This window comes from Elgaria multicarinata, chromosome 1 (assembly GCF_023053635.1).
Source record: "Elgaria multicarinata webbii isolate HBS135686 ecotype San Diego chromosome 1, rElgMul1.1.pri, whole genome shotgun sequence".
NCBI classification, from domain to species: domain Eukaryota; kingdom Metazoa; phylum Chordata; class Lepidosauria; order Squamata; family Anguidae; genus Elgaria; species Elgaria multicarinata.
Window position 1 is genome coordinate 1,257,364 of NC_086171.1, and position 25,349 is coordinate 1,282,712.

Here is a 25,349-nt window from a genome sequence, read left to right on the forward strand (position 1 = left end):
GTTTAAAAAAGCAATAAAGACTGATCTATTCCGGCAGGCCTATCCAGTGGAATTTTAGAATGTTTTAAGGATGCTTTAAAGATGTTTTAATCATGTGTGGTATGTTTTTAATCACTTTTTAAAGTGTATTTTATATCATGTTTTTATACTGTTTGTTTTATACTTTGAATGGTTTTAGTGTTTGTGAACCACCCAGGGAGCATCGGCTGTTGGGCGGTATAAAAATTGCCAATAACAATAACAATAACAATAACAATAATAATAATAATAATAATAATAATAATGTCTTATGCATACTTAAGAATGGAGCAAAAACACAGGGTGATTTAAGAATGATGAAGGCACGATGGACAAGACATTTTCCCAGCATGCTGATCCGTGGAATGGTGACAAATTCCTTCTCGCAAAGTCAAAAACAAGGACCCAGAAACTTTTTTGTTGTTTTGACCCTATTTCTGTGTCATCCTCGTCATCCTCCAAGCCCCCTTCCTGTTCTCTGTTCGCCTTACACCGTGCTTCGTAGTTTCACTTTCAAAAGACTCTCGGCTGCTTTCTGTACGACGCCACTATTTCTTTTCACGTTCCAAAGCAGCTGCGTAGAGGCTGACAGGCCAAGTCAGAGGCAGCTCTGAAGGCCTGAGTTCTACCTGAAGCTGAGAAAGCCACCCTGGTAGGGAGCATTTCCTAATACTGGTAGGGTGACCAAATTTTGGAAACCAAAAAGGAGGATAACAGGGTTGCCCCAAGGGGGCGTGCCCACCAACATGCCCAGCCCCCAAAGGGGCATGCCCACAAACATGCCCAGGCCCCAAGGGGGCGTGCCCACCCTAACATGGCCTTGGTCACAGGTCTGATTTCACAGCACACAATTAAGAGAAATTTGTTCTACATAACATCTTAATGTTAAAATCACTGGAATAAAGAACAAGTGAGACATTCAATGTATCTGAAATTAACTTCACTCATTCCTACTTTTGTAGCTTTTGCTGTATTTTGAAGCTTTTGCTATACACTGTGTGATACAGACCACAGCTAGACCTAAGGTTTATCCTGAGATCATCCAGGGCTCGCCCCTGCCTGAGCACTGGATCCCCTGCGTGTCACCTAGATGAACAGGTTTGACCCCTGGACGGTCCAGAGATTTATTTATTTATTTATTTATTTATTTATTTATTTATTACATTTTTATACCGCCCAATAGCCGAAGCTCTCTGGGCGGTTCACAAAAATTAAAACCACAGTAAAACACCCAACAGGTTAAAACACAATTACGAAATACAATATAAAAAGCGCAACCAGGATAAAACCACACAGCAAAGTTGATATAAGATTAAAATACAGAGTTAAAACAGTAAAATTTAAATTTAAGTTAAAATTAAGTGTTAAAATACTGAGTGAATAAAAAGGTCTTCAGCTGGCGACGAAAGCAGTACAGTGTAGGCGCCAGGCGGACCTCTCTGGGGAGCTCGTTCCACAACCGGGGTGCCACAGCGGAGAAAGCCCTCCTCCTAGTAGCCACCTGACTCACTTCCTTTGGCAGGGGCTCACGGAGAAGGGCCCCTGTAGATGATCTTAAGGTCCGGGTAGGTACATATGGGAGGAGGCGTTCCTTCAGATAACCTGGCCCCAAACCGTTTAGGGCTTTAAATGTCAATACCAGCACTTTGAATTGGGCCCGGACCTGGACTGGCAGCCAATGAAGTTGTAAAAGGACTGGCGTAATGTGATCTCGCCGGCCAGTCCCTGTTAATAACCCTGCTGCCCTGTTTTGCACCAGTTGAAGTTTCCGGACCGTTTTCAAAGGCAGCCCCACGTATAACGCATTGCAGTAATCCAAACGAGAGGTTATCAGAGCATGGATAACTGTAGCTAAGCTATCTCTGTCCAGATAAGGGCGCAGCTGGTATATCAGACTAAGCTGATAAAAGGTGCTCTTTGCCACTGAGTTCACCTGTGCCTCAAGTGACAGTTCTGGATCCAAGAGCACCCCCAAACTACAGACCTGATCCTTTAGGGGGAGTGCAACCCCGTCCAGGACAGGGCAAACATCACCTCTCCGGACAGAAGAACCACCCGCTAACAGTACCTCCGTCTTGTCTGGATTGAGTTTCAGTTTATTAGCCCTCATCCAGTCCATTACCGTGCCCAGGCACTGGTTCAGAACAGCCACTGCCTCACCTGGGTTTGATGAAAAGGAAATGTAGAGCTGGGTATCATCCGCATATTGATGACACCTCAGTCCACATTTCCGGATAACCTCCCCCAGCGGCTTCATGTATATATTAAACAGCATAGGGGATAAGATAGAGCCCTGTGGAACCCCGTGGCTTAGGTGCCACGGCACAGAGCAATAATCCCCCAGCACCACCTTCTGGAATCGGCCATCCAAGTAGGAGCGGAACCACTGTAACGCAGTACCTCCAACTCCCAGCTCAGACAACCTGTCCAGAAGGATACCATGGTCGATGGTATCGAAGGCCGCTGAGAGGTCCAGGAGAACCAACAGGGTCGCACTCCCCCTGTCTCTCTCCCGACAGAGGTCATCCCACAGGGCGACCAAGGCAGTTTCCGTTCCAAAACCAGGCCTGAAACCCGATTGAAATGGATCTAGATAATCCGTTTCATTCAAGAGTGCCTGGAGTTGTTCTGCAACCACCCGCTCAAGCACCTTGCCCAGGAAGGGGATATTAGCTACCGGCCTGTAGTTGTTAACCCTTAGGTCTAGCTATGGCCACAGTCTCCCATTCCTGCCTTTCAGTGTTTTTTAGCCTATGAATAAAGATATAGCATTGATTGCCCCCTGTGGTGTTCCTGTCTTCTCCTACTAGGAATTCCCCTTCTCTAAGGACTTTCTCACCCTAGCAGGAAGCACCTTCTCTCTCGCACACTGAGTTTGCTGCTGCCAGGATCTTTAAGGCTCAGGTCCATTCCTCTGCACCCTGTAGCTTTGTCCAGTTCCCTTTATTACCTCCCCCTTACGTAGCCAAGAGCAGAAGGCACAGGATTTTGTAAACGAAGGAAGCTTCATTAATCACAGTAATAAGGTGTTGAATAACAAACGTAACTCTTAATGGCTCTATCAATATTTGTTCTCTCAGACACAGTACTCTAGGGGGCTGTCTGTACACAGGGAAAGGCCCTGCGGTGGTGCAGATCTGTGCTGCGTGGGTTAGATGACACAAGCGCAGCTTCACAGCCACTGCAGGGCTTCCTTGCGATGCTGCAGTTTGAAAAAGTGGGGGATTTAACCCCACTTTTTCAAACAGAGCAACGTCAGTACTGTGCTTCTGCCATCTGACGTCGCTCCATGGCCAATCCAGGGTCAATCCAGGGGCGGTGCCTGGTGGAAGGCGACCATTGATTGCTCACCTTCCACCAGGGAAAGGGCATGGGTATCTGGATGGCCTCCCAGAACCCCCACAATGCCACCCCAGGAGAGCAAAAGTGGGGGGTTTGAGAGGGAAGCAGTGACAACCCAGCACCTCAAGATCACACCCTCAAACAATCACTTTGTGTTTCTGGCTTTTAATTGAGACAATCCTTGCTCACTTACTCTTGCCCACATAACTGCCTGCCTGCATGAACACCTGCACACTTCTCCAATATTATCTGTCTGGTCCCACCTTGCAGGGCTGGTTTGACTCAATTTCTTAGGCATATTGCTCCCAGCCGGGTAATGTGTGTTTTGCAGGCAGGCCTACTTCCCCTGTTTCTTCTCTGAATGGGAAGAGCCTCAGGGATGTGGTGGGCAGCTCAATGAAGATGTCATTGGTCTTGCCTTTATGGAGCATTCTTCTGATTTGTATGATTTATGCTTAACGTGTTCTAATACACCCCCTGTTAATTGACTTGCCTCTGTCCCGGTATGAGGGGTGTGACTTGGGTTACACTGTACAGCTGACCTTTACATTTTGTTCCATAACAAGGAAGTTGCAGATACCTGCTGATTTCCCAGAAGGATTTCTTTCAGAGCACCGCAGTTCCCTGTGTAGGTCATGCCAAAGAACCTGCCTTATCTCGAGTGGCACCTCCCTGTTTGCCATCAACTGGAAACTTAGAATTCCCCGATCTTCATTTCTGAGCAAAGATAAAGAATTCAAATCAATCAGAAGCCGCATATTCACTCATTTCCTCATTACCAAAGGCTGCATGATGCTTTCCTGGTTTAAATGTTGGTACAGTATTAGAAGAAATGACATAACAGGGGTACACTGCTCTGAATCTAAAGGGTTGGGCCTTATACCTGTGCATGCAAGGCCCTAAGCTGAGGGAATTTGGACTGATGTGGAAAAAGAATAATCACAGAATCATAGAATCATAGAATAGCAGAGTTGGAAGGGGCCTACAAGGCCATCGAGTCCAACCCCCTGCTCAGTGCAGGAATCCACCCTAAAGCATCCCTGACAGATGGTTGTCCAGCTGCCTCTTGAAGGCCTCTAGTGTGGGAGAGCCCACAACCTCTCTAGGTAACTGATTCCACCGTCGCAATGCTCTAACAGTTAGGAAGTTTTTCCTGATGTCCAGCTGGAATCTGGCTTCCTTTAACTTGAGCCCGTTATTCCGTGTCCTGCACTCTGGGAGGATCGAGAAGAGATCCTGGCCCTCCTCTGTGTGACAACCTTTTAAGTATTTGAAGAGTGCTATCATGTCTCCCCTCAATCTTCTCTTCTCCAGACTAAACATGCCCAGTTCTTTCAGAATCATAGGCCATAGCTAGACCTAAGGTTTATCCCTGGATCATCCAGGGGTCAAACCTATTCATCTCGGTGACACACAGGGGATCCAGTGCTCAGGCAGGAGCGAACCCTGGATGATCCCAGGATAAACCTTAGGTCTAGCTGTGGCCATAGATTCATAGGATAGTAGAGTTGGAAGGGGCCTATAAGGCCATCAAGTCCAACCCCCTGCTCAATGCAGGAATCCACCCTAATCTAAGGATACTTCCTGAAGACACAGCGCCAGCACTGATTAATTTCTCCTTTTATTCTTACAATCAGAGCAATTGTAGAGATGTGTCCTCCCCATTTTTCCATAGCTGTATATCTATGAAATGCTGCTTTGTTTTGTTTGATTTTAAATCCACAAAAAGAAAGTCCTGGGGGTGGGATTTCAGGCCATGTCAACATACTGACATAAGGTACAACAGGTCTGGCTATCTAGACATCTTACAGAAGTTGCAGCATCTCAAAAGCTGCCAGTCTTATGAGCAACTGCTGGGGCATTTGGGGGGTAGCAGCCCCCACCAACCCCTTTCTAGGGACGATAATTACATCATAAGGTACAACAATGAAGCAAGCAGTATCAAAAAGGGCAAAAAGGAGGAACCTGGGAACTACAAACCAGTCAGTCTGACATCCATCCCTGGGAAAATTCTGGAGCAGATTATAGAGAAGTCAGTCTGTAAACACCTTGAAATCAATGCAGTGATTACTAGAAGCCAACATGGATTTGTCAGGAACAAATCCTGTCAGACTAATTTGATCTCATTTTTTGATAGGGTAACCTCCCTTGTGGACTGTGGGAATGCTGTGGACGTCATATATCTTGACTTCAGCAAAGCTTTTGACAAAGTACCACATGACATTCTGATTAACAAACTAGCTAAAAGTGGGCTAGATGGAACAACTATTAGGTGGATCCACAGCTGGCTACAGAATCGGACTCAAAGAGTAGTTCTCAATGGAACCTTCTCAAACTGGGGAGAGGCAACGAGTGGGGTACCGCAGGGCTCAGTCCTGGGCCCAGTGCTCTTCAACATTTTTATTAATGATTTGGATGTGGAGTTGCAGGGAACGCTTATCAGATTTGCAGATGACACAAAATTGGGTGGGATAGCTAATGCCCTGGAAGACAGAAACAAACTTCAAAGGGCTCTTGATAGGCTGGAGTGCTGGGCTGAAAATAACAGAATGACATTTAATAGGGATAAATGCCAAGTTCTACATTTAGGAAATAGAAACCAAAGGCACAGTTACAAGATGGGGGATACTTGGCTCAGCAATACTGCAAATGAGAAGGATCTTGGAATTGTTGTAGAACGCAAGCTGAATATGAGCCAACAGTGTGATATGGCTGCAAGAAAGGCCAATGCTATTTTGGTCTGCATTAATAGAAGTATAGCTTCCAAATCACGTGAGGTCCTGGTCCCTCTGTATTCGGCCCTGGTTAGGCCTCATCTAGGGTTACCATATGACCGGATTTGCCCGGATTTGCCCAGGTTTTTTATGGCAAATCCGGGAGGGGTAGGGGGAATCCGGATGGGATTCTAATGGGAATTAACAAAAATGCTTATAACTCCATCATTTTTTAGGATAAAGACATGAAACTTGGCACAATGGTAGCTCTTAGGAAGGGCTTTAGTCATACCAAATTTGAAACAGATCCGTTCATCCATTGATTTCTTTAGGAATTTTTTTAAAATTGAGGTTTTAAAATTATTATTTTTAAATCATCATTTTTAAAGATAAAGAGATGAAACTTTGTACCATGAAAGCATTTAAGTAGAGCTTTAGCCACACCAAATTTGAAACAGATCCATTCATCCATTGATTTTTTAGGAATTTTTTTAAAAATTGAGTTTTTAAAATTATTATTTTTAAATCATCATTTTTAAAGTTAAAGAGATGAAACTTTGTGCCATGATAGGATTTAGGTAGAGCTTTAGCCACACCAAATTTGAAACAGATCCGTTCATTCATTGATTTTTTAGGAATTTTTTAAAAATTGAGGTTTTAAAATTATTATTTTTAAAAACTGTCATTTTTAAAGATAAAGAGCTGAAAGTTGGCACCATGATAGCTTTTAGGTAGAGCTTTAGGCATACCAAATTTGAAACATATTTAGGGCCAGTAGTGAACCCTGTTAACAACAACAGCAGCTTGCAATGAGTTAAGATAGTCAGAAAAGATATTTGAGGGAAGGAGAGAATGTAACACACAGAGTATAGCAAAAGCTTCAAAATACAGCAAAACTTACAAAAGTAGGAGTGAGTGAAGTTAATTTCAGATACATTGAATCTCTCACTTGTTCTTTATTTCAGTGATTTTAACATTAAGATATTATGTAGAACAGATTTGTCTTAAAAGTGTGCTGTAAAATCAGACATGTGACCAAGGCTATGTTCAGGTGGGCACACTCCCTTGGTACTGGACACGCCCCCTTGGGGGCGACCATGTTGTCCTCCTTTTTGGTTTCCAAAATATGGTCACCCTACCTCATCTAGAGTATTGCGTCCAGTTCTGGGCTCCACAATTCAAGAAGGATGCAGCCAAGCTGGAGCGTGTTCAGAGGAGGGCAACCAGGATGATCAGGGGTCATCTGTCAGGGATGCTTTAGGGTGGATTCCTGCATTGAGCAGGGGGTTGGACTCGATGGCCATATAGGCCCCTTCCAACTCTGCTATTCTATGATTCTATGTTGGGGAACAGTGTACGTGATTCCAGAGTGTCTGATCTAACTGACTTTGTTGGGACTCACCCCCTTTCAGAGTCCTCCAAAAAGAGGTAATGGGGGCCATGAATTACATCATAAAGTACACGGCTGAAAGAGAGACCACCTTCCTGCATCTTAAAACACCCAATCTGACTGCTTTATGTGGGGTCAAACCCAAATCAGACCATTCAGTCTCGTTGGAGCCATAGCCAGGCCCACTGCACGGAACTGGAACTTTGCCCATCAGTTCTGAAATTATGAACTATCTTAGCAGTAAACATCAAAGTGAAGGTTTTTTCCCTACAGGGTATATGACAGAAAAATCTGAGAAATCTCAAAGTCTCTGTCTCTCATGTGAAAGTACGCAAGCACCCCAAAGACACCCTGACGCCCTGCTACATCTTCCCAGAACAATAAAGTTGAGACAAACCAGAAGAATCGCCATTCGCCCTGTCCCGACTTCTCACCCAAATCCTGATCCCCCACCCGTCCCGGCCATTTGTTGTCTTCCCTGGAGTGCATCTCCAAGGTCCTTGCATGCCCAACCCCAGCTGTGTATCACTTGGACGGGAAGGTGCATCCTTCCTTTGTCCAAACACCTCAGGACCCCTGACAGGGCAATTCACGGTTTTATCAGAGCAGGCTCTGGCACATAGTTGAAGAGCTATGCCACAACACCCCATCAAGCCAATTAGTAAACCCACCTGCACCAAGAAGATGCACTTATTTGAGCAAAAGAGGTGTCAAGGAGTGCCTTGCTTAGCACTCAGTGCCAATTACTGCTATAGAATCTTATGCTGAGAATGAAAGCTTTGTTATTAATCCCAGTAATAAATCTCTTGCTAAACTTGGCCGTGGGTGTCAGGTCCAGTATGCTATAAATTACTCTCGTGCCCAGGAGTGGAAGTCTAGACAGGCCGAACGGTTCTGTGCAGGGGCCATCGCAGTCTGGGTCCATCTTATTGGATACACCTGACGTGTTGTAAGTTACTCAACAAATTGTCTCCTTGTAAGCAAACCTTGAATCTGACTAATTGTTTCCTTGGTAACCTGAATAACCTTACAAGTCCATGGCCAGGGCAATACGGGCCATGGCTAGACCAGGCCTATATCCCGGGATCATCCCTGTGCATCCAAATGACACACAGGGGATCCCGGGAGCAGGCAGGGACAACCCCTCCATTTGCCTGGGATAATCCTTAGATCTAGCTAAGGCCACAGTGTGCTATTCTGCTATACCACAGTGCCACCTACAGGTTATGTAGCGGAAAAGCAGAAAAGGAAACACGCCTTATGTAGTGCTCAATTTTTAATTCTGCAACAAAACCAAGACTTGATACAATCGATTAACACCTTCGTGTAGAAAAGCTTCAAATTGCAAGCTTGCCCCACCTGGTATTCTCCAGATGTGTTGTACTACAACTCCCGGCATCCCCCAGTAACTCACTTGGAGGGTACCAGGTTAGGAAAGGCTGACATAGTGCATGCCTTATAGAATTGAACACCAGCCAATCTTTGCAGCATCCTCTTTAAGCATTTGCGGGGTGTAGAGAGGCTTTCCCTGGTGGCTCTCATCCATGTTATCGATCATGGCCATCAATTCGGCCACTTGAGCCTCCCGTTCCCCTCCAGTGGCATTATTGTTGAAAGCCAGGTAGCGGCCTCCGCACTGGTGCACCAAGTCTTGAAGAGCCTGGTCTCCGGTGGCTAAGACCTCTTGCAGAGTTTGGCGCTTTAAATCTTCTTTCCGGGTGAACAGCAGGATCATGGAGTTGCTTGCGTGGCCCTTGAGAATCTTCTGAACCTCATTCGCCACGGTCTTGTCGTCTGCAGTGAAACTGTCCAGCTTCATGACCAGAAGGACGGCGTGGAACCGATCACCGAGGAGTTGGGCAGAGTCCTTGATGTGCTTGGAGGTGACACTGTTCTTGCGTGAGGAGTCGAAATAGCCGGGAGTGTCCACAACGACGATTTTCCTCATCCCAACTGAATGTTCCTGTCTCTCACATATCTTTGTTATCGATTGAAATGAGACGCCGGATTCGAATTTTTTCTTCCCAAGGAGGGTGTTCCCGGTTGCACTTTTTCCTGATCTAGTTTTCCCGACAAGCAGGATCCGCAATTCAGGAGCTGTTGGGAATAATCCAGAGAGGTTGTGCTGCCTTGAGTGCCTTTTTTTGGTAGAAAGGCAGATGATAAATCAAATAAACAAACAAATACCAGATTGATACTCAAGGCCTGCCTCAAAGCGGAGCGACTTCCTAGCAAGGGAGATAGAACAGCGACACATCGCAGCAGCACCAGCCACCGCCACCGCCACCCCCGGCCCTCCAAGCTATGCTGGTGCTGAGTACACAAGAGGACAGCGTCTGGGGGACAGGTACGTTCAGTGCCAGGCTGGGAGACCACTCAGGAAGCCCATGTACGCTGCCCTGAGTGCCAGGTTGTGCACATACCTTTGCAAATCTTGAAGGAAACCGTGGGCCTGTTCAGACGACACGCCAAGCCATGGTTAGGCCGCGAACCCTTTTGCAGCAAATGGTCAGTGAGCGTGTTTCAACTGTGGTCATCTGAACAGAGTCAATGTGTCTAAATAACTTAAATTAATTAATTCAGGACAATGTTAGACATATACATTATGCCCTAAAGTTTGATGTTTCAGTGACACCTTACATTTAGAGGTTTGTTTATATTTATTCTCTAATTTTATACAAGGGGGTATATAAAAAAACTGAAGCTGAATAATATTTGTGATACACACCTTTTTGATACCTGTAGTGTTACATGTTGACCCTGTTCAGATGCCATGCTAAGCCATAGTGGTTAAGCATTTTGAGCTAAACGTTATGGCTTAGCATGTCGTGTGTGTTAAGTATATGAAAAGAAATACTTGTTTAGTCATTAAAAGTGTGTGTGTATGGCTATCTCAGGGTTAAACAGAGAAAGTCTATCTGTGGGCAATTACCTTGAGATAGAGGCTGTTCTGAGAACTTTGCTAAGATTCTAAGTTAGCTTCATCACAGCTGTATGTAATGTAGATAAGAATTGTGTAAAATGTGTATATAGTTTCTCACTTTATAAAATGGAACTGATCACTGCTTACTGATCACTGCTCTATGATCACTGCTCTCTGTGTATGCCTCAGTGTGCTGATCTGAATTGGACTGCACAGAAACCTGAAAGAAATAAACCAGCTCTGCTGTGTAAGACCTGTGTGATGTGTGTTTGTTTCTGAGCACAAACAGAGTTCCAGAAAGAAAAAAGTTCTGGCAATAACCCAACAAAGGTTATGGGCCCAGTCCAGTCCAGGAAGCCTACGCCAGCCTAACCCAGGCAGAAGAACCAGAACTTGGTGGGAACGGTGCAGTATCAGAACCAGAACCAAGAGTCTGCTAAAACAGAAAACTGTTGATGAAAGAAGACATCAAGCTTAAGCCAGTGCTGCAAAGTGAAGAAAAATCTCAGTCGGCTGACTCTGAAAAAGACTCTGAGCAGGAGGACGGTGAGATACCAATTCCTAAAGCAGAGAGAATGGCAGGAGCTAATATGTCTGGTTTGCATCAATTGTTAGAAAAGCTGAATGACTCTAACTATGCATTATGGTCTTACAAAATGCAAATGTATCTGATTCAAGCTGAACTGTGGTATGTAGTCACAGAGGATCCACCAGATAGAGCAGATCCACAGAATGCTAAATGGTTTAAAGACGATGCAAAAGCAATGGCAGTTATTGCATTAGCTGTGGAGGACTCTCAAATTTCCTTCATTCAGTTTTTGAATACATCAAAAGAGTGCTAGAATGCGCTACAAGCTGTATATCAAAGAGAAACAGCAAGCAGTAAAATAATTCTAACCCAGAAGCTGTATAGAATGAAGCTGAAACCAGGAGAGTCTATGTCAAACCATTTGAAAAGCATGAGAGAAATCTTCAATCAACTCAGGGCACGAGAGATAGAGTTTACAACTATACACCAAGTCTATGTGATTTTGTCAAGTCTTGATTCATCGTACGACGCGGTTGTCACCATGATAGAAAGTCAAGAAGAGAAAAATTTAATCCTCGAGTATGTAGCTAGAAAACTACTGGAAACCTATGAAAGAAGACAAGCTTCAAAACAACAGAGCCTTAAACATCCTGTGGCTGAATTTCAACAAAGCCATAAGTCTTCTGATGTGGTGGCTGCATTAAAGGCAAAGAAATGCTTTAACTGTAGTTCCACAGAACACTTAAGGCGGGATTGCAACAAGAAGAAAAAGCTGTTGACAGCAAAGTGAAGAGAAGAAAACAACATGAATGAAGCTGAATCAACAAAGAAGTGTCTTCTAGCAAGAATCAAAGAGACAATGAATCCTTGGTTTTTGGACTCTGGAGCTTCAATAAATATGGCAAAAGACAAACTTTCATTTATAACCTTAGAAACTTCTACTTCAGAGCAAAAGTGTGTTACCCTTACAAATAGAACAAAAATCCAAATTTGTGGTGTGAGTAATGTATATTTTGATTGTCTGAGAGTTGAACTACAAAGTGTTTTATATGTACCAGAATTGGAAACAAACCTTCTAAGTGTATTTCAGTTAACAGAAATGGGGTATGAGGTTTGTTTTACTGAAGAAAATTGTACTATAAAACAGGGAAACAAGGTGTGTGTGCAGAGAATAATGAAAGAATCTTTGTATGTGATTAATACTTGTACAGAAAATGAAGTTGTAGCCAGCAAAGTCACAACAAAAACAATAGCCAATTGCAAACCACACCAAGAGTGTATCCATTTAACTCATAAAAAGTTTGGTCATGCTAACTATAAAACAATTTCTAAGATTCCAGAATTGTGTGAAAGAGTGAAAATCAAACCATGTTCTAACTATCTAGAATGTAATGTATGCAGTGAAACCAAGTGTCATAAGTCAAACATTCCAAAACATAGTGAGAGAACAACAAAAAGAATTTTTGAATTAATACATGCAGATCTTGCAGGTCCTTTTGAGACAAGTCAAAGAGGAAACAGATTTTTCTTGTCTATTGTTGATGATTACAGTAGATTTGGATTTGTGTTTGTGTTAAAACAGAAGAGTGAAACTTTTAGAAAGTTTAAAGCCTTTGTTAAGTAGAATAAAAATAGATTTAAAGAACCTATAGCTAATCTAAGAACGGACCGGGGAGGTGAATTTCTCAGCAACCAATTTAAAAAATTCCTCAGTGATGAGGGTATACAACATGACCTTACTGCTCCATATTCACCATTTCAAAATGGAGTTGCAGAAAAGAAAAACAGAACCTTGCAGAACATGTTAAGAGCTCTATTAAGAGAGTCAAGATTATCTAACCTGTTCTGGGCAGAAGCTTTGTCCACCTCAAATTATTTATTAAACAGGCTTTACCACTCTGTACATGAAAAAACTCCATATGAAATGTTTTACAAAAGAAAACCTAGAGTGTCACATATAAGGGTTTTTAGAAGTAAATGTTTTGCTCATATTCAGAAAGAAAACAGACCAAAAAAGCTAACTCAAAGAGGTTTAGAATGTAAACTGTTGGGATATGATACACAAACAAAAGGCTATCGTTTGTGGTCTCCATATCACAAAAGTGTAATTGTGAGCAAAGATGTAGTTTTTCATGAACAAATGCAAGAAACAAAACAGTATGTAAGTTTGCCTGTAGAACAGAAAGCTGTAGAAACAGAAGAAATTCCTGAACAATCTCAGCAAGAGAGGGAGGGGGAAGAAACTATAGAAGAAGAAACTATGCCTGTAACTATGCCAAGACGATCAAAAAAAGAACGCAAAGCTCCAATTCGTTACTCAGATGAATACCAAAGCAAACAGGTTTCTCATAGAGCTTTACTAATAGCCTATGAACCTACTTCATTTGAAAAAATTCAAGAAATGGAACCTACAGAAGCTCAGGGCTGGCATGAAGCAATGTCAAAAGAAATCAGAGCAAAGAAAAAAATGAAACGTAGGAGCTAGTACCTTTACCTGAAGGTCGTAAAGCCATTACCAGTAAATGAGTATTCAAAATAAAACAAAATAAGAAAAGACAAGTGGAACGTTCAATGATAAAACAAAAAGAGATACTTTAAAGCTGAATCTCAGATTGTAACACAATTTAAACAACATGCGCAAGAGGAGGACTGTTAAGTATATGAAAAGAAATACTTGCTTAGTCATTAAAATTGTGTGTGTATGGCTATCTCAGGGTTAAACAGAGAAAGTCTATCTGTGGGCAATTACCTTGAGATAGAGGCTGTTCTGAGAACCTTGCCAAGATTCTAAGTTAGCCTCATCACAGCTGTATGTAATGTAGATAAGAATTGTGTAAAATGTGTATATAGTTTCTCACTTTATAAAATGGAACTGATCACTGCTTACTGATCACTGCTCTATGATCACTGCTCTCTGTGTATGCCTCAGTGTGCTGATCTGAATTGGACTGCACAGAAACCTGAAAGAAATAAACCAGCTCTGCTGTGTAAGACCTGTGTGATGTGTGTTTGTTTCTGAGCACAAACAGAGTTCCAGAAAGAAAAAAGTTCTGGCAATAACCCAACAGTGTGACCCATGATTTAGTGTGTTGTGTGAACCACTCCTAAGCGTGGTGGCTACATAATCACTGTTTAAGCGCGTTCACTATCCATTTTGCTGCAAAGGGGTTAGGGGCCGAACCATGGCTTAGCGTGTCGCCTGAACAGGCCTGTTCTGCAACATTTTTTATTTTTCATACAAATATAAGAAGATTCACTTTGCTTGATTCTTACCTATGTTTTCAATCATCTTAATCAGCTCACGAACCTGGAAGTTCTTTTCTATTTCAGTAGCATGGTTGTTGAAAGCAATGCAACGGCTTCCACAATACTGGACCAAATCTCGAAGCTCCGCGTCTCCAGTGCCTATGAAGTCTTGTAGACGCATCCCTTTCAGCTCTTCCTTCCGAGTAAAGAGGAGGATCATGAAGTCTCTGGCTTTGACATCAAGAATCTTCTGCACCTCCCTCACAACTGCCTTTTCCTCTTCAGTGAAGCGATCCAGCTTCAGAACCAGAATAATGGCATGGAAACCGGGACCGAAGGAATCGACTGAGCCCTTGATGATTTGGGAGACCGTGCTGTTCTTAATCGAAGTGTCAAAATAGCCCGGCGTGTCTACAACCACAAGCTTCCTCGGTCCAAGGAAACTTTCCTGTTTTTCACATTTCTTTGTTACCGATTTCAATGAGACATCAGATACGAATTTTGGGGCCCCAAGGATGGTGTTTCCAGTTGCACTTTTTCCTGCTCCAGTTTTTCCAACAAGCAGGATTCTTAATTCTGTACCTGTTAGGAATAATCCAAAGAGGTTATGCCAGGTTAATACTGAATCTTCCATGACTATTGGTAATATTTATTCACCGATCATGTGTTGCTTTAGATCAGGAGTGGGGAACTGGTGACCCTCCAGACGTTTTGGACTCCAGTTTCTATCAGCCCCAGCCAGCATGGCCACAGGATGAGGTGATAGGAATTGTAGTCATAAGAACATAAGTAGTGCCATGCTGGATCAGACCAAGGGCCCATCTAGTCTAGCACTCTGTTCACACAGTGACCGACCAGCTGTTGACTAGGGACCAACAAAGCAGAACAGGGTGCAACAGCACCCTCCCACCCATGTTCCCCAGCAGGTGATGCACGCAGGCTTACTGCCTCAGATCCTGGAAGTAGCACATAATCATCAGGGCTAGTAGCCATTGATAGCCTTCTCCTCCAGGAATTTATCCAACCCCCTTTTAAAGTCATTCAAATTGGTGGCCATCACTACATCTTGTGGTAGTGAATTCCATAATTTAACTATGTGCAGCGTAAAGAAGTCCTTCCTTTTATTTGTTCTGGATCTCCCACCAAGCAGCTTCATGGGATATGACCCCATTGGGTTCTAGTATTTTGAACTCCATTTGGAGGAGTGTTTTATTGCATGCTTCTTACTGGGCACTTACAGATTTTTGCGGGTCCCTCTCACAACATAGAATCATAGAATCATAGAACAGCAGAGTTGGAAGGGGCCTACAAGGCCATCGAGTCCAACCCCCTGCTCAATGCAGGAATCCACCCTACAGCATCCCTGACAAAGGGTTGTCCAGCTGCCTCTTGAAGGCCTCTAGTGTAGGAGAGCCCACAACCTCCCTAGGTAACTGATTCCATTGTCGTACTGCTCTAAACAGTGTGGTGGAACCCGAAACCACGAGTCCCTGTGTTTCGCTGAGTGGTGGTCACAGACTCTCAAGAAACAATTTCTCTCTCTTTAGAAGGTTTATTACAAGCAGCGCTGCAGGGTGACAGTCTCAGAAGACCTGAGGAACCACCCAAGAATTTCAGGAAAGGCTGACATATTTATAGGGTCAGTTCCCCTTAGATACAATTGCAGAACTTTCCCACCAGTCCTAATACAGCTCTGCAATACAACCACCAATGAGAAGCCAAGCATTTAGGCATGTACAGAGTTTAAGTACTTCTCTGACTAGAAGATGCTACATGGGTATTGCAACAGTTACAGGAGAAACATCTCCATCTGTTTCTTTCATCGGTTATCTTGCCGTGCAGACATAAGCACCCTCCACCCTCCAGCTGCCGGCGTGGACACCGCCTGTCTTGTGACATGGTTTCGGTATCAGCTTAATTGTAAAAGCAATTGAAGCCTTAAAAATATGTTTTATAGAAGCAGGAAGCCATGAACTTTATGGTTTATATAGCTAATGATTTCTAGAGCCATTTTCTTATACTTATGGGCACGGGTAAAAGAACCACCTAGCTTGATTTCCTCAACAAACAGTCAGGAAGTTTTTCCTGATGTCCAGCCGGAATCTGGCTTCCTTTAACTTGAGCCCGTTATTCCGTGTCCTGCACTCTGGGAGGATCGAGAAGAGATCCTGGCCCTCCTCTGTGTGACAACCTTTTAAGTCTTTGAAGAGTGCTCTCATGTCTCCCCTCAGTCTTCTCTTCTCCAGGCTAAACATGCCCAGTTCTTTCAGTCTCTCCTCAAAGGGCTTTGTTTCCACACTTCTGATCATCTGGTTGCCCTCCTCTGGACACGCTCCAGTTTGTCTGCTTCCTTCTTGAATTGTGGAGCCCAGAACTGGACGCAATACTCTAAAGGAGGCCTAACCATGAGGCCTAACATCGCTGCCTCCCACCCCTTTTTAGCCTTCTTCATGCAACTTATTTTTTAAAGACAGAAGTTGCTGCTAACTCCTGCTGTGTGCAGAAGCAGCGCAATCAAAACAGCCCATTGAATGGGCCACATCCAAGCTATTTACTTCCTCTTTCAAAACAGGAAGTAATGAGGGACAAACGCACTATTTTCCCTGTGCGATGATGCTCTTTGAGAAAGGGATAAAAATGTCTCCCTACCCACATTCTCCATACCAGGCATCATTTTGTCCACCTCTATCGTGTCTCCCCTCAGCCTCCTTTTTTCCAAGCTGAACAATCCCAGTTGCTGTAACCTTCCCTCGTAGGGGAGATGCTCCAGCCCCTTCATCATTTTAATTGCCCTTTCCTGCACTCTTTCCAGCTCCATAATATCCTTTTTTAGGTGTGGTGACCAGAACTGTACACAGTATTCCAAGTGTGGTCGCACCATAATTTGTATAAGGGCTGTACGATCCTGGCCGTTTTGTTCTCAATTCCTTTTCTAATAATGCCTAACTTGACGTTCGCCTTCTTTAAAGTGGCTGCACACTGGGAACATCTCACAGACCTCAAGTTTGGGAAAGCTGCTCTATACGGCTATGGGGCAGTATATAAATATAATAAATAATAATAAAATAACATCACCACAATTTAAAACAACTCTAATAATATAACTATAGAACACTAAAATAGCAGCAGAAAATTGGCTTATTCTCTGAACCAAACAACAGTAAGCTGGAACACCATTAAAAGAGGGCTCTGGGGTCCTCCTTCCCTCAGACTTTATTGTCAATTTGGTTCAGGGGACGCACAGGAAAATAATGGGACATCCTCAGCTCAGCTCCTATGTTCCTATAGTTAAATTATGGAACTCACTACCTTCAGATGTAGTGATGGCCCGCCATTTTGTCTTCCTAGAAATGACTTTGAGTAAATTCCAAATGGAAAGGACCTCTCCGCTTTGTCCTCGGCTACTCAGAGCTGGACTGGATGAGTGCCGAGGGGCCTCTTCGGTTCCAAGAGGCCACCCCTCGGACTGGAGACGGGGAGGCCGTGCCCAGCTGCACCATCCTGGCATCCCAGGGTGGGAGAATGGGGGCATAGTGGGACTCCCTCCCTCCTGCTCCAGCTTACTCCCATGGGGAGGTGGGGAGAGCCCGAAGGGGCTGAGGTGACGGTAGCCTGGTTTGCTTCAGACCTTTCTTCTTCTGGTTCATCAGTGAGGTTCCTGAATAAAAGACAGCATGGCTAGTGGCAAGCGTTTTACCTCTGGTGGCTCCTGCCATGTTGACCCGTCACAGTTCAAGATTCCAGCCAGTCCAAACTCCTGTGTAAAAAACAGAGCATCCTTGGCTAAATGAAAGGACCTGCCTTTTGATGGCAACAAAGATGAACCACTCAGAACTCTGCAGAGGCATGTTCAGTGTCAACCTGACACGCATGGAATTCCCTTCCCCATGAGGACACCATTCTATTGGGAGTGGTCTGAGTGGTGGGAACGGCTGAAGGTAGCCCAGCTTCACGACGTTAATCTGACCTTCTATTTCATAGGTTCTGTTGCTAGAGGGAAGAAGCTGCTTTCCCCCCACCTCCTGCAGCTCTTCCCACCCCACCTCCATTGAATCATAGAATAGCAGAGTTGGAAGGGGCCTACAAGGCCATCAACTCCCTGCTCAATGCAGGAATCCACCCTAAAGCATCCCTCACAGATGCTTGTCCAGCTGCCTCTTGAAGGCCTCGACTGTGGGAGAGCCCAAAACCTCCCTAGGTAACTGATTCCATTGTCATACTGCTCTAACAGTCAGGACGTTTTTCCTGATGTCCAGCCGGAATCTGGCTTCCTTCAACTTGAGCCCGTTATTCCGTGTCCTGCACTGTGGGAGGATCTAGAAGAAATCCTGGCCTCTTGAAGGCCTCTAGTGTGGGAGAGCCCACAACCTCCCTAGGTAACTGATTCCATTGTCGTACTGCTCTAACTGTCAGGAAATTTTTCCTGATGTCCAGCCGGAATCTGGCTCCCTATCACTTGAGCCCGTTATTCCGTGTCCTGCACTCTGCGAGGATCAAGAAGAGATCCTGGCCCTCCTCTGTGTGACAACCTTTTAAGTACTTGAAGAGTGCTATCATGTCTCCCCTCAATCTTCTCTTCTCCAGTCTAAACATGCCCAGTTCTTTCAGTCTCTCTTCATAGATCATCGTGGTTGCCCTCCTCTGAACACACTCCAGCTTGTCTGTGTCCTTCTTGAAGTGTGGAGCGCAGAATTGGACGCAATACTCTAGGTGATTGGCAGCAGATCATTTATATGACAGAGCCACCATCTCAGAGCCATCCCAAGGCATTCCCCCAAAGCTCCACTTTCAAAAAGTTGGGCACTAATCCCCACTTTTTCAGGTCAGCAAGGCACAGACACGCATCTCCAGAGATGGGTTTACATCATTACACGCATGATATAAACCCATCTCTGGCTTTACACCAGAGACATGTCCCCAGTCACTGGTGAACCATGATTGGTCACCATTGGCTGCGACAGCGGAACATAAATAAATAAAATAAATAAATAAAATAAACAGGGCAGTGCAGCGAGCCAAACAGCCACTGGGACCACGGAGCAGCACAGTTAAATAAAAAATAAAAATAAAAAACTGGAGCCAAGCACGGCGCGTCGGGACAGGTGGGAGGGGCTGGCCGAGCAAGTCGCCTGGCCACTGGCTCACCTCTGTGCCTCTGCGCATCAACATGACGGTTGGGGCCCAGGACACATTCCGTATACCGTTTTCAAACCACTTTCCTAGTGCTAGATCCTGATTGGTGTAGATCTGGCCCAGATTTCAGCCAAATGTTAGGAGAAACGTTCTAAAGGTATCATAGAATCATAGAATCATAGAATAGCAGAGTTGGAAGGGGCCTACAAGGCCATCGAGTCCAACCCCCTGCTCAATGCAGGAATCCACCCTAAAGCATCCCTGACAGATGCTTGTCCAGCTGCCTCTTGAAGGCCTCTAGTGTGGGGGAGCCCACAACCTCCCTAGGTAGCTGATTCCATTGTCGCACTGCTCTAACAGCTGATTCCATTGTCGCACTGCTCTAACACTGTCAAAGGTAAGAGCTCTTTGACAGTAGCCTGGGGAGGTGGAGGGCCCTCCCTCACTGAAGGTATTTAAGCAGAAACTGGACGGACACCCGTCAGGAATGCCATAGCTACAACCTACAGTGAGGCAGATGGATGAGATGGTCCCCGAGATCCATTCCAATGCTATGATTCTCTCTTCCGGTTCAGAACAAGAAGGGGGAAAGAACACATTCTTCCGTGGTTTGACTTCTATAAACTTAAGTCCAGCTGCCTTAAACCACGTGAGACAGTTAGTCTTCCCAAACTATATTGTCTGTGCTCCAGGTAGCGGCTGTCCAGCATCCCAGAGGAAGCCTTTCCTCCGAGCCCTGCCACCTGGTGTCCTGTAAGTGCAGGCACCAGGGATTCACCCTGGGACCCCTTGCACTCAGGGCGTGGTGCTCTGATCCTGAGTTCTAGGCCCTCACCGACCTCCCAAGTGATGGAGACTGTTAAGAAAGACCAGCAAATGCCTCCTACCTGAGCTGCTGCTTCCTCTCCGCTTCGGGAACGACAGAGAACCCAGAGTTTAGTGTAGCAACATTTAGCCCTCCTTGCTCTACAAACCTCTTAAGTCCAAAGTTTAGAATGTACCCGGGGGAGGGAGGGACAGCATTGTATAGAAAACACGTGACTCCCCTTAAAACCTTGGAAATATCAAAGTCAGGAAGGGAGAGAGAGAGAAACAGATTGCAGATCTATTCTTGTTCCGTCAACACAGACAGCAGCACCAACAACTTTAAGGTTTTGGCTTCATTGCTTGCTTCCACACTAGGGCTTTTTAGCACCATTAAAATGTAGTTAATATAGTCCTGCATTATTCAGCAGTAACTTTCCATGTAGCTAAAATGGGCAGAACGTGCTAGGAGGAAGCTTCCAGGTAAAGGTACAGTAGCCCTTGAAAGCTGCAAAACAGGCCAGATCTACACCAAGCAGAATATGACACTTTGAAAACTGTCTATGGAGTGTGTCCTGGGCCCCAACAGTTGTCACTATTGTTATAAACTGTTTTAAAGCAGTAGTGTAGATCCTGCCTTTGTCAAAAACAGATGGAAATGTTGGGACTTCAATTAGGGTGACCCTATGAAAAGGAGGACAGGGCTCCTGTATCTTTAACAGTTGCATAGAAAAGGGAATTTCAGTAAGTGCCATTTGTATATATGGAGAACCTGATGAAATTCTGTCTTCATCACAACAGTTGTAGGAGCTATACTAGAGTGACCAGATTTAAAAGAGGGTAGGGCACCTGCAGCTTTAACTGTTGTGATGAAGAGGAAATTCCCCCAGATTCCCCATATATACAAATGACTACTGCTGAAATTTCCTTTTCAATACAACTGTTAAAGATACAGGAGCCCTGTCCTCCTTTTCATAGGGTCACCCTACTTCAATTGCATCATACTGCAAAGATTTTAAAACTTAAAAAATAGCTCTGAAAATTATAGATATACAACAGAGAAAACATTTGAATTCAATAATTTGGCAGTGACATAATCTAGATTCCCTGTAAAGGGGAGTGAACAGCAGATGGCAATTCTAGATAAAAGAGCTTGTGTAGAAGCAACACTTTCCTTAAAGTTTGCTGCAGTTTTAAAATGGAATTTGCAATTGGGAGCCAAACACTGAAAATATCTGCAGAAGGAGATCTCTTTCTGTTAATGCTTTTACAAAGAGAAATGGAAGAGGGTGACCATAGAATCATAGAATCATAGAATAGCAGAGTTGGAAGGGGCCTACAAGGCCGTCGAGTCCAACCCCCTGCTCAATGCAGGAATCCACCCTAAAGCATCCCTGACAGATAAAGAGATGGCACTGCTGTGAATGACAATTTATTTATTTATTATTTATTTATTACACTTATATACCGCCCCCATAGCCAGGGCTCTCTGGGCAGTTTACAGAAATTCTAAAAAAAAAAGATAAAAACGAGTATACAAAATTTAAAATCCTAAAACACAGTACATACACACATAAAGCATTAAAAACCATTAAAAAACTAAACATGGGTGATTAAGATGTGCTGCCATATGCCTGGGCAAAGAGGAAAGTCTTAACCTGGCGCTAGAAAGATAGCAGCGTTGGTGCCAGGCGAGCCTCGTCAGGGAGATCGTTCCATAGTGTGGGGGCCACCACCGAAAAGGCCCTGTCCCTCGTTGCCACACTCCAAGCCTCTCTCAGGAGTAGGCACCTGGAGGAGGACCTTAGATGTTGAATTGCCTAAAGCTGAAATCTTATGTACACTTACTTGAGAGTATGCCCTATTGAAATCAGTGGGAATTACCTCTGAGGCATATAGCTAAACTTTGGCAGTAAGCCATGCTTTCTTACTTGTGGGAAGGGGAGTTCTAATGAATGAACCCGGTGGGCCACTTTCCAGATGGCTACAGTGAGAAAAAGAGGGGGCATTGCCAGATGTTGTAGACATCAGCAGGCTGGGTGTAGCTACACTCTTGGACGCAGGGAGAGATTTGCCTAGCAAGCATACTTTCTGCTAAGACCATAACAAACTGCAGATAGTTGCAGAAATAGATTTTCAAGGCCTTGGGCATAAATTTGGTTGAAGATAATCAACGTGCACTTTTTGCAGTCAGAGCTACTGCAGTTGCATTGTTGGCCTTTACAACGCGTGAGCCTCAGCCCCGGACCCAATCCAGCACATCTGCACCTCTGCTTTTCCCTCTCTCCCATGCAGGGCTGTTGCTTGCCCCAACGTACAGTCCTCAACCAAGGAAGCATTTTAGCTCATCAGTCCTAAAAGTCAAAGGTCAGGTGGGTATGACCTTGTTCATCTCCTACCCTAAAGAAGATGAGCCTGAGCTCAGGTTGAGAGGGTTTGGTTGCCCATGGGCCACCTCGTGAGTCCAGAGCTGAAGGTGAGATTTGAACTGGAGACTTCCCAGGTCATAGTCTTACTACATTACTACATCCACTATTTCCTCTAGAGAGCAGCATTGTTGCCCTTATAATTCTAGGGCTGTGGCAATGTCGTGGCATGGGTCTCCAATGGATATGGTCTTTGACCATTATTGCTAATGTTGTTGTTATTCAGGATCATCCATCATACTTTACAGTATATAAGAAGGCAAAGGCTGTCTATGGCTACTAGCCCTGATGGTTGTGTGCTATCACCAGTACTCGAGGCACTGTGTGCACCAGTTGCTGGGGAACATGGGTGGGAGGGTGCTGTTGTACCATGTCCTGCTTGTTCATCCCTGGCCGATGGCTGGTTGGCCACTTCATGAACAGGGTGCTGGACTAGATGGACCCTTGGTCTGATCCAGCATGACACTTCTTATGTTCTTATGTTCTTAATGTTCCACAGTCGGGGGGCCACCACCGAAAAGGCCCTCTCCCTTTTTGCCATCCTCTCAGCTTCCCTTGGAGTAGGCACTCGGAGGAGGACCTTAGATGTTGAGCGCAGTGTACAGGTGGGTTTATGTCGGGAGACGCGTTCCATCTGGTATTGTGGTCCCAAGTCATGTAGGGCTTTATAAGTTAAAACCAGTACCTTGAATTGGGTTCAGAAGTGTATAGGCAGCCAATGCAAGTGGGCCAGAATCGGTGTTATATGCTCAAACCTCCCTGTTCCAGCTATCAATCTGGCTGCCGCATTTTGCCCAAGCTGCAGCTTCCGAATCATCTTCAAAGGCTGCCCCATGTAGAGGGCATTGCAGTAATCTAATTTGGAGGTTACCAGAGTATAGATGACTGAAGCCAGGTTGTCCCTGTTGTCGCGGAATTTTAGCTGGTCCTTTTGCTGTGCCCATAGGTATGGGAAAATGGCCTATCATCCTTAGCTATAGTTCATAAAGTTCATGGCTTCCTGTTCCTTTAAACCTTGTTTTTAATGCTGCAATTGCTTTTGCTTTTAGAGTTAAGTTGATGCTGAAACTATGTGACAACATAGGCGTTGTCCACCCCGGCAGTCAGAGGGTGGAGGATGCCTGCAAGGAAAGATAACCAAGAAAATAACAGATAGAGATGTTTTGCTGTTTTACTGTAACTGTGATATCTTCTAGTCAGAGAAGCACTCATACTCTGTACATGCCTAAATGCTTAGCTTCTTATTGGTTGTTGCATTTTCAGAACTGTATTATGATTGGTGAGAAAGTTCTGCCATGGTATCTAAGGGGAACTGACTCTATAAATATGTTGACATTTCCTGAAATTATTGGGCAGTTTCCTCAGACTGCCACCTTGCAGCGCTGCTCGTAATAAACCTTCTAAGGAGAGAGAAATTGTGTCTTGAGAGTCTTTGACCACCACTCAGCGAACCACACAGGAACCCGTGGTTTCGGGTTCCACCACACTGTCCAGATAGGGGCGTAGCTGGGCCACCAACCAGAGTTGGAAGAAAGCACTCTGTGCCACCGAGGCCACCTGAGCCTCAGGTGACAAAGATGGTTCTAGGAGAACCCCCAAGCTACGAACTTGCTCCTTCAAGGGCAGTGCAATTCACAGAATTGCCACAAATCTGCGGTGACCTCCCTCTAAGTCAGCCTTCCTCAACCTGGAGCGCTCCAGATGTGTTGGACTGCACCTCTCAGAATGCCCCAGCCAGCTGGGAGTTGTAGTCCAACACATCTGGAGCCCTTGAAACATCTCACCGGTCAGTCATGGGATGCACTCATGAAACACTGGTACTAGCAATGGGTCTGTGTTTCCTGGAGGAGAAACTGAATTGCTGAGCCTGAGCTAACTTGCAGGGTATAACATCAACAGGCCTGACACAAGAAGCTGATGTTCCAGCTGCAAATGGAGGCCTTGAGGCAGCAGTGCAACAGTTTTGTGAAGACCGTAGACCAGCCAGGACCTTCCAGATGTCTCAGACCACAACCTCCGGCATCCCACAGCTATTTGTGTCCTATGTGCCTGGGCCCCCAATCTTTTCAGTACCTAGCATCGCCCCTGTGCCTGGACGTGAGGAACTGTTGCTGGGGAAATGTAGAAGCTTGGAACCAGGTGACCTGTGTGCTGCCAGTTCAGACGGTTGTGCGGCTATTAACTGTGGCTGGGCAACCATTGGGACGGTTCTTTATCTTTCAGCTGGAATTGAACAGGACAGCCCTTCAAATGGGGCACAGTCCTCTGTAAAAGAGGACACCTGGCCACCGCACTGCATGGAATCTCTGCAGTCAGGGGCTCTCTCTCTCTCTCTTAGATGAGTTGCAGGGGAGGACGCTGTTGCCTTCCTGTCCCATTGGGCCTCTGTCTGGCCACCATGGGAAGCAGAATTATTGAACATTGAGGCCTCTGGTCTCTTCCAGCAAGACCCTTCTGATGTTCTGACATATATTCAGGTTCATCAATACAGATGCCATGTCAGAGTAAGAGTTTTACCTTTATTGGCTGAAGCCATATTAAGCCGCAAATCACAGCTCCGGGTTTCAAGCAGTCCAAATGCCTAAGTCAAAGACACACAGAAGGGAAAAGCAGGTCGAAAAGACACCGTTCAGAAGCTGCCGGCGTACGAAGTCCACTGCCCCACCTCCTGTGTGGGTGTGTGGATGGACAACGCCACGAACGAAGTGAAACAGGGTGTGGCAGAGATGGCAGTTCTCAACCCAGTTTGATACCTACTGTGAGTGCAGGGATGGCGACAGGGAGCGTTCAGAGTGCTTAAGCCAGGACCAACCTCAGGGGGTAT

At 45.0% G+C, this 25,349-nt stretch overlaps 2 protein-coding genes across 2 annotated transcripts in view; both read right to left on the reverse strand.

Moving 5' to 3' along the window:
- The window catches only part of LOC134395683 (GTPase IMAP family member 5-like), a 195,036-nt gene that overhangs the window by 92,982 nt on the left and 76,705 nt on the right, over positions 1 to 25,349 (reverse strand). The window lies entirely within an intron of this gene.
- On the reverse strand, positions 8,921 to 17,878 carry LOC134413383 (GTPase IMAP family member 8-like). The gene is made up of 3 exons (XM_063147565.1): positions 17,860 to 17,878; positions 14,190 to 14,744; positions 8,921 to 9,561 (listed from the first exon to the last, which is right to left on the reverse strand). The coding sequence occupies exons 1-3, from the start codon at positions 17,876 to 17,878 to the stop codon at positions 8,921 to 8,923; spliced, it is 1,215 nt and encodes a 404-aa protein (XP_063003635.1).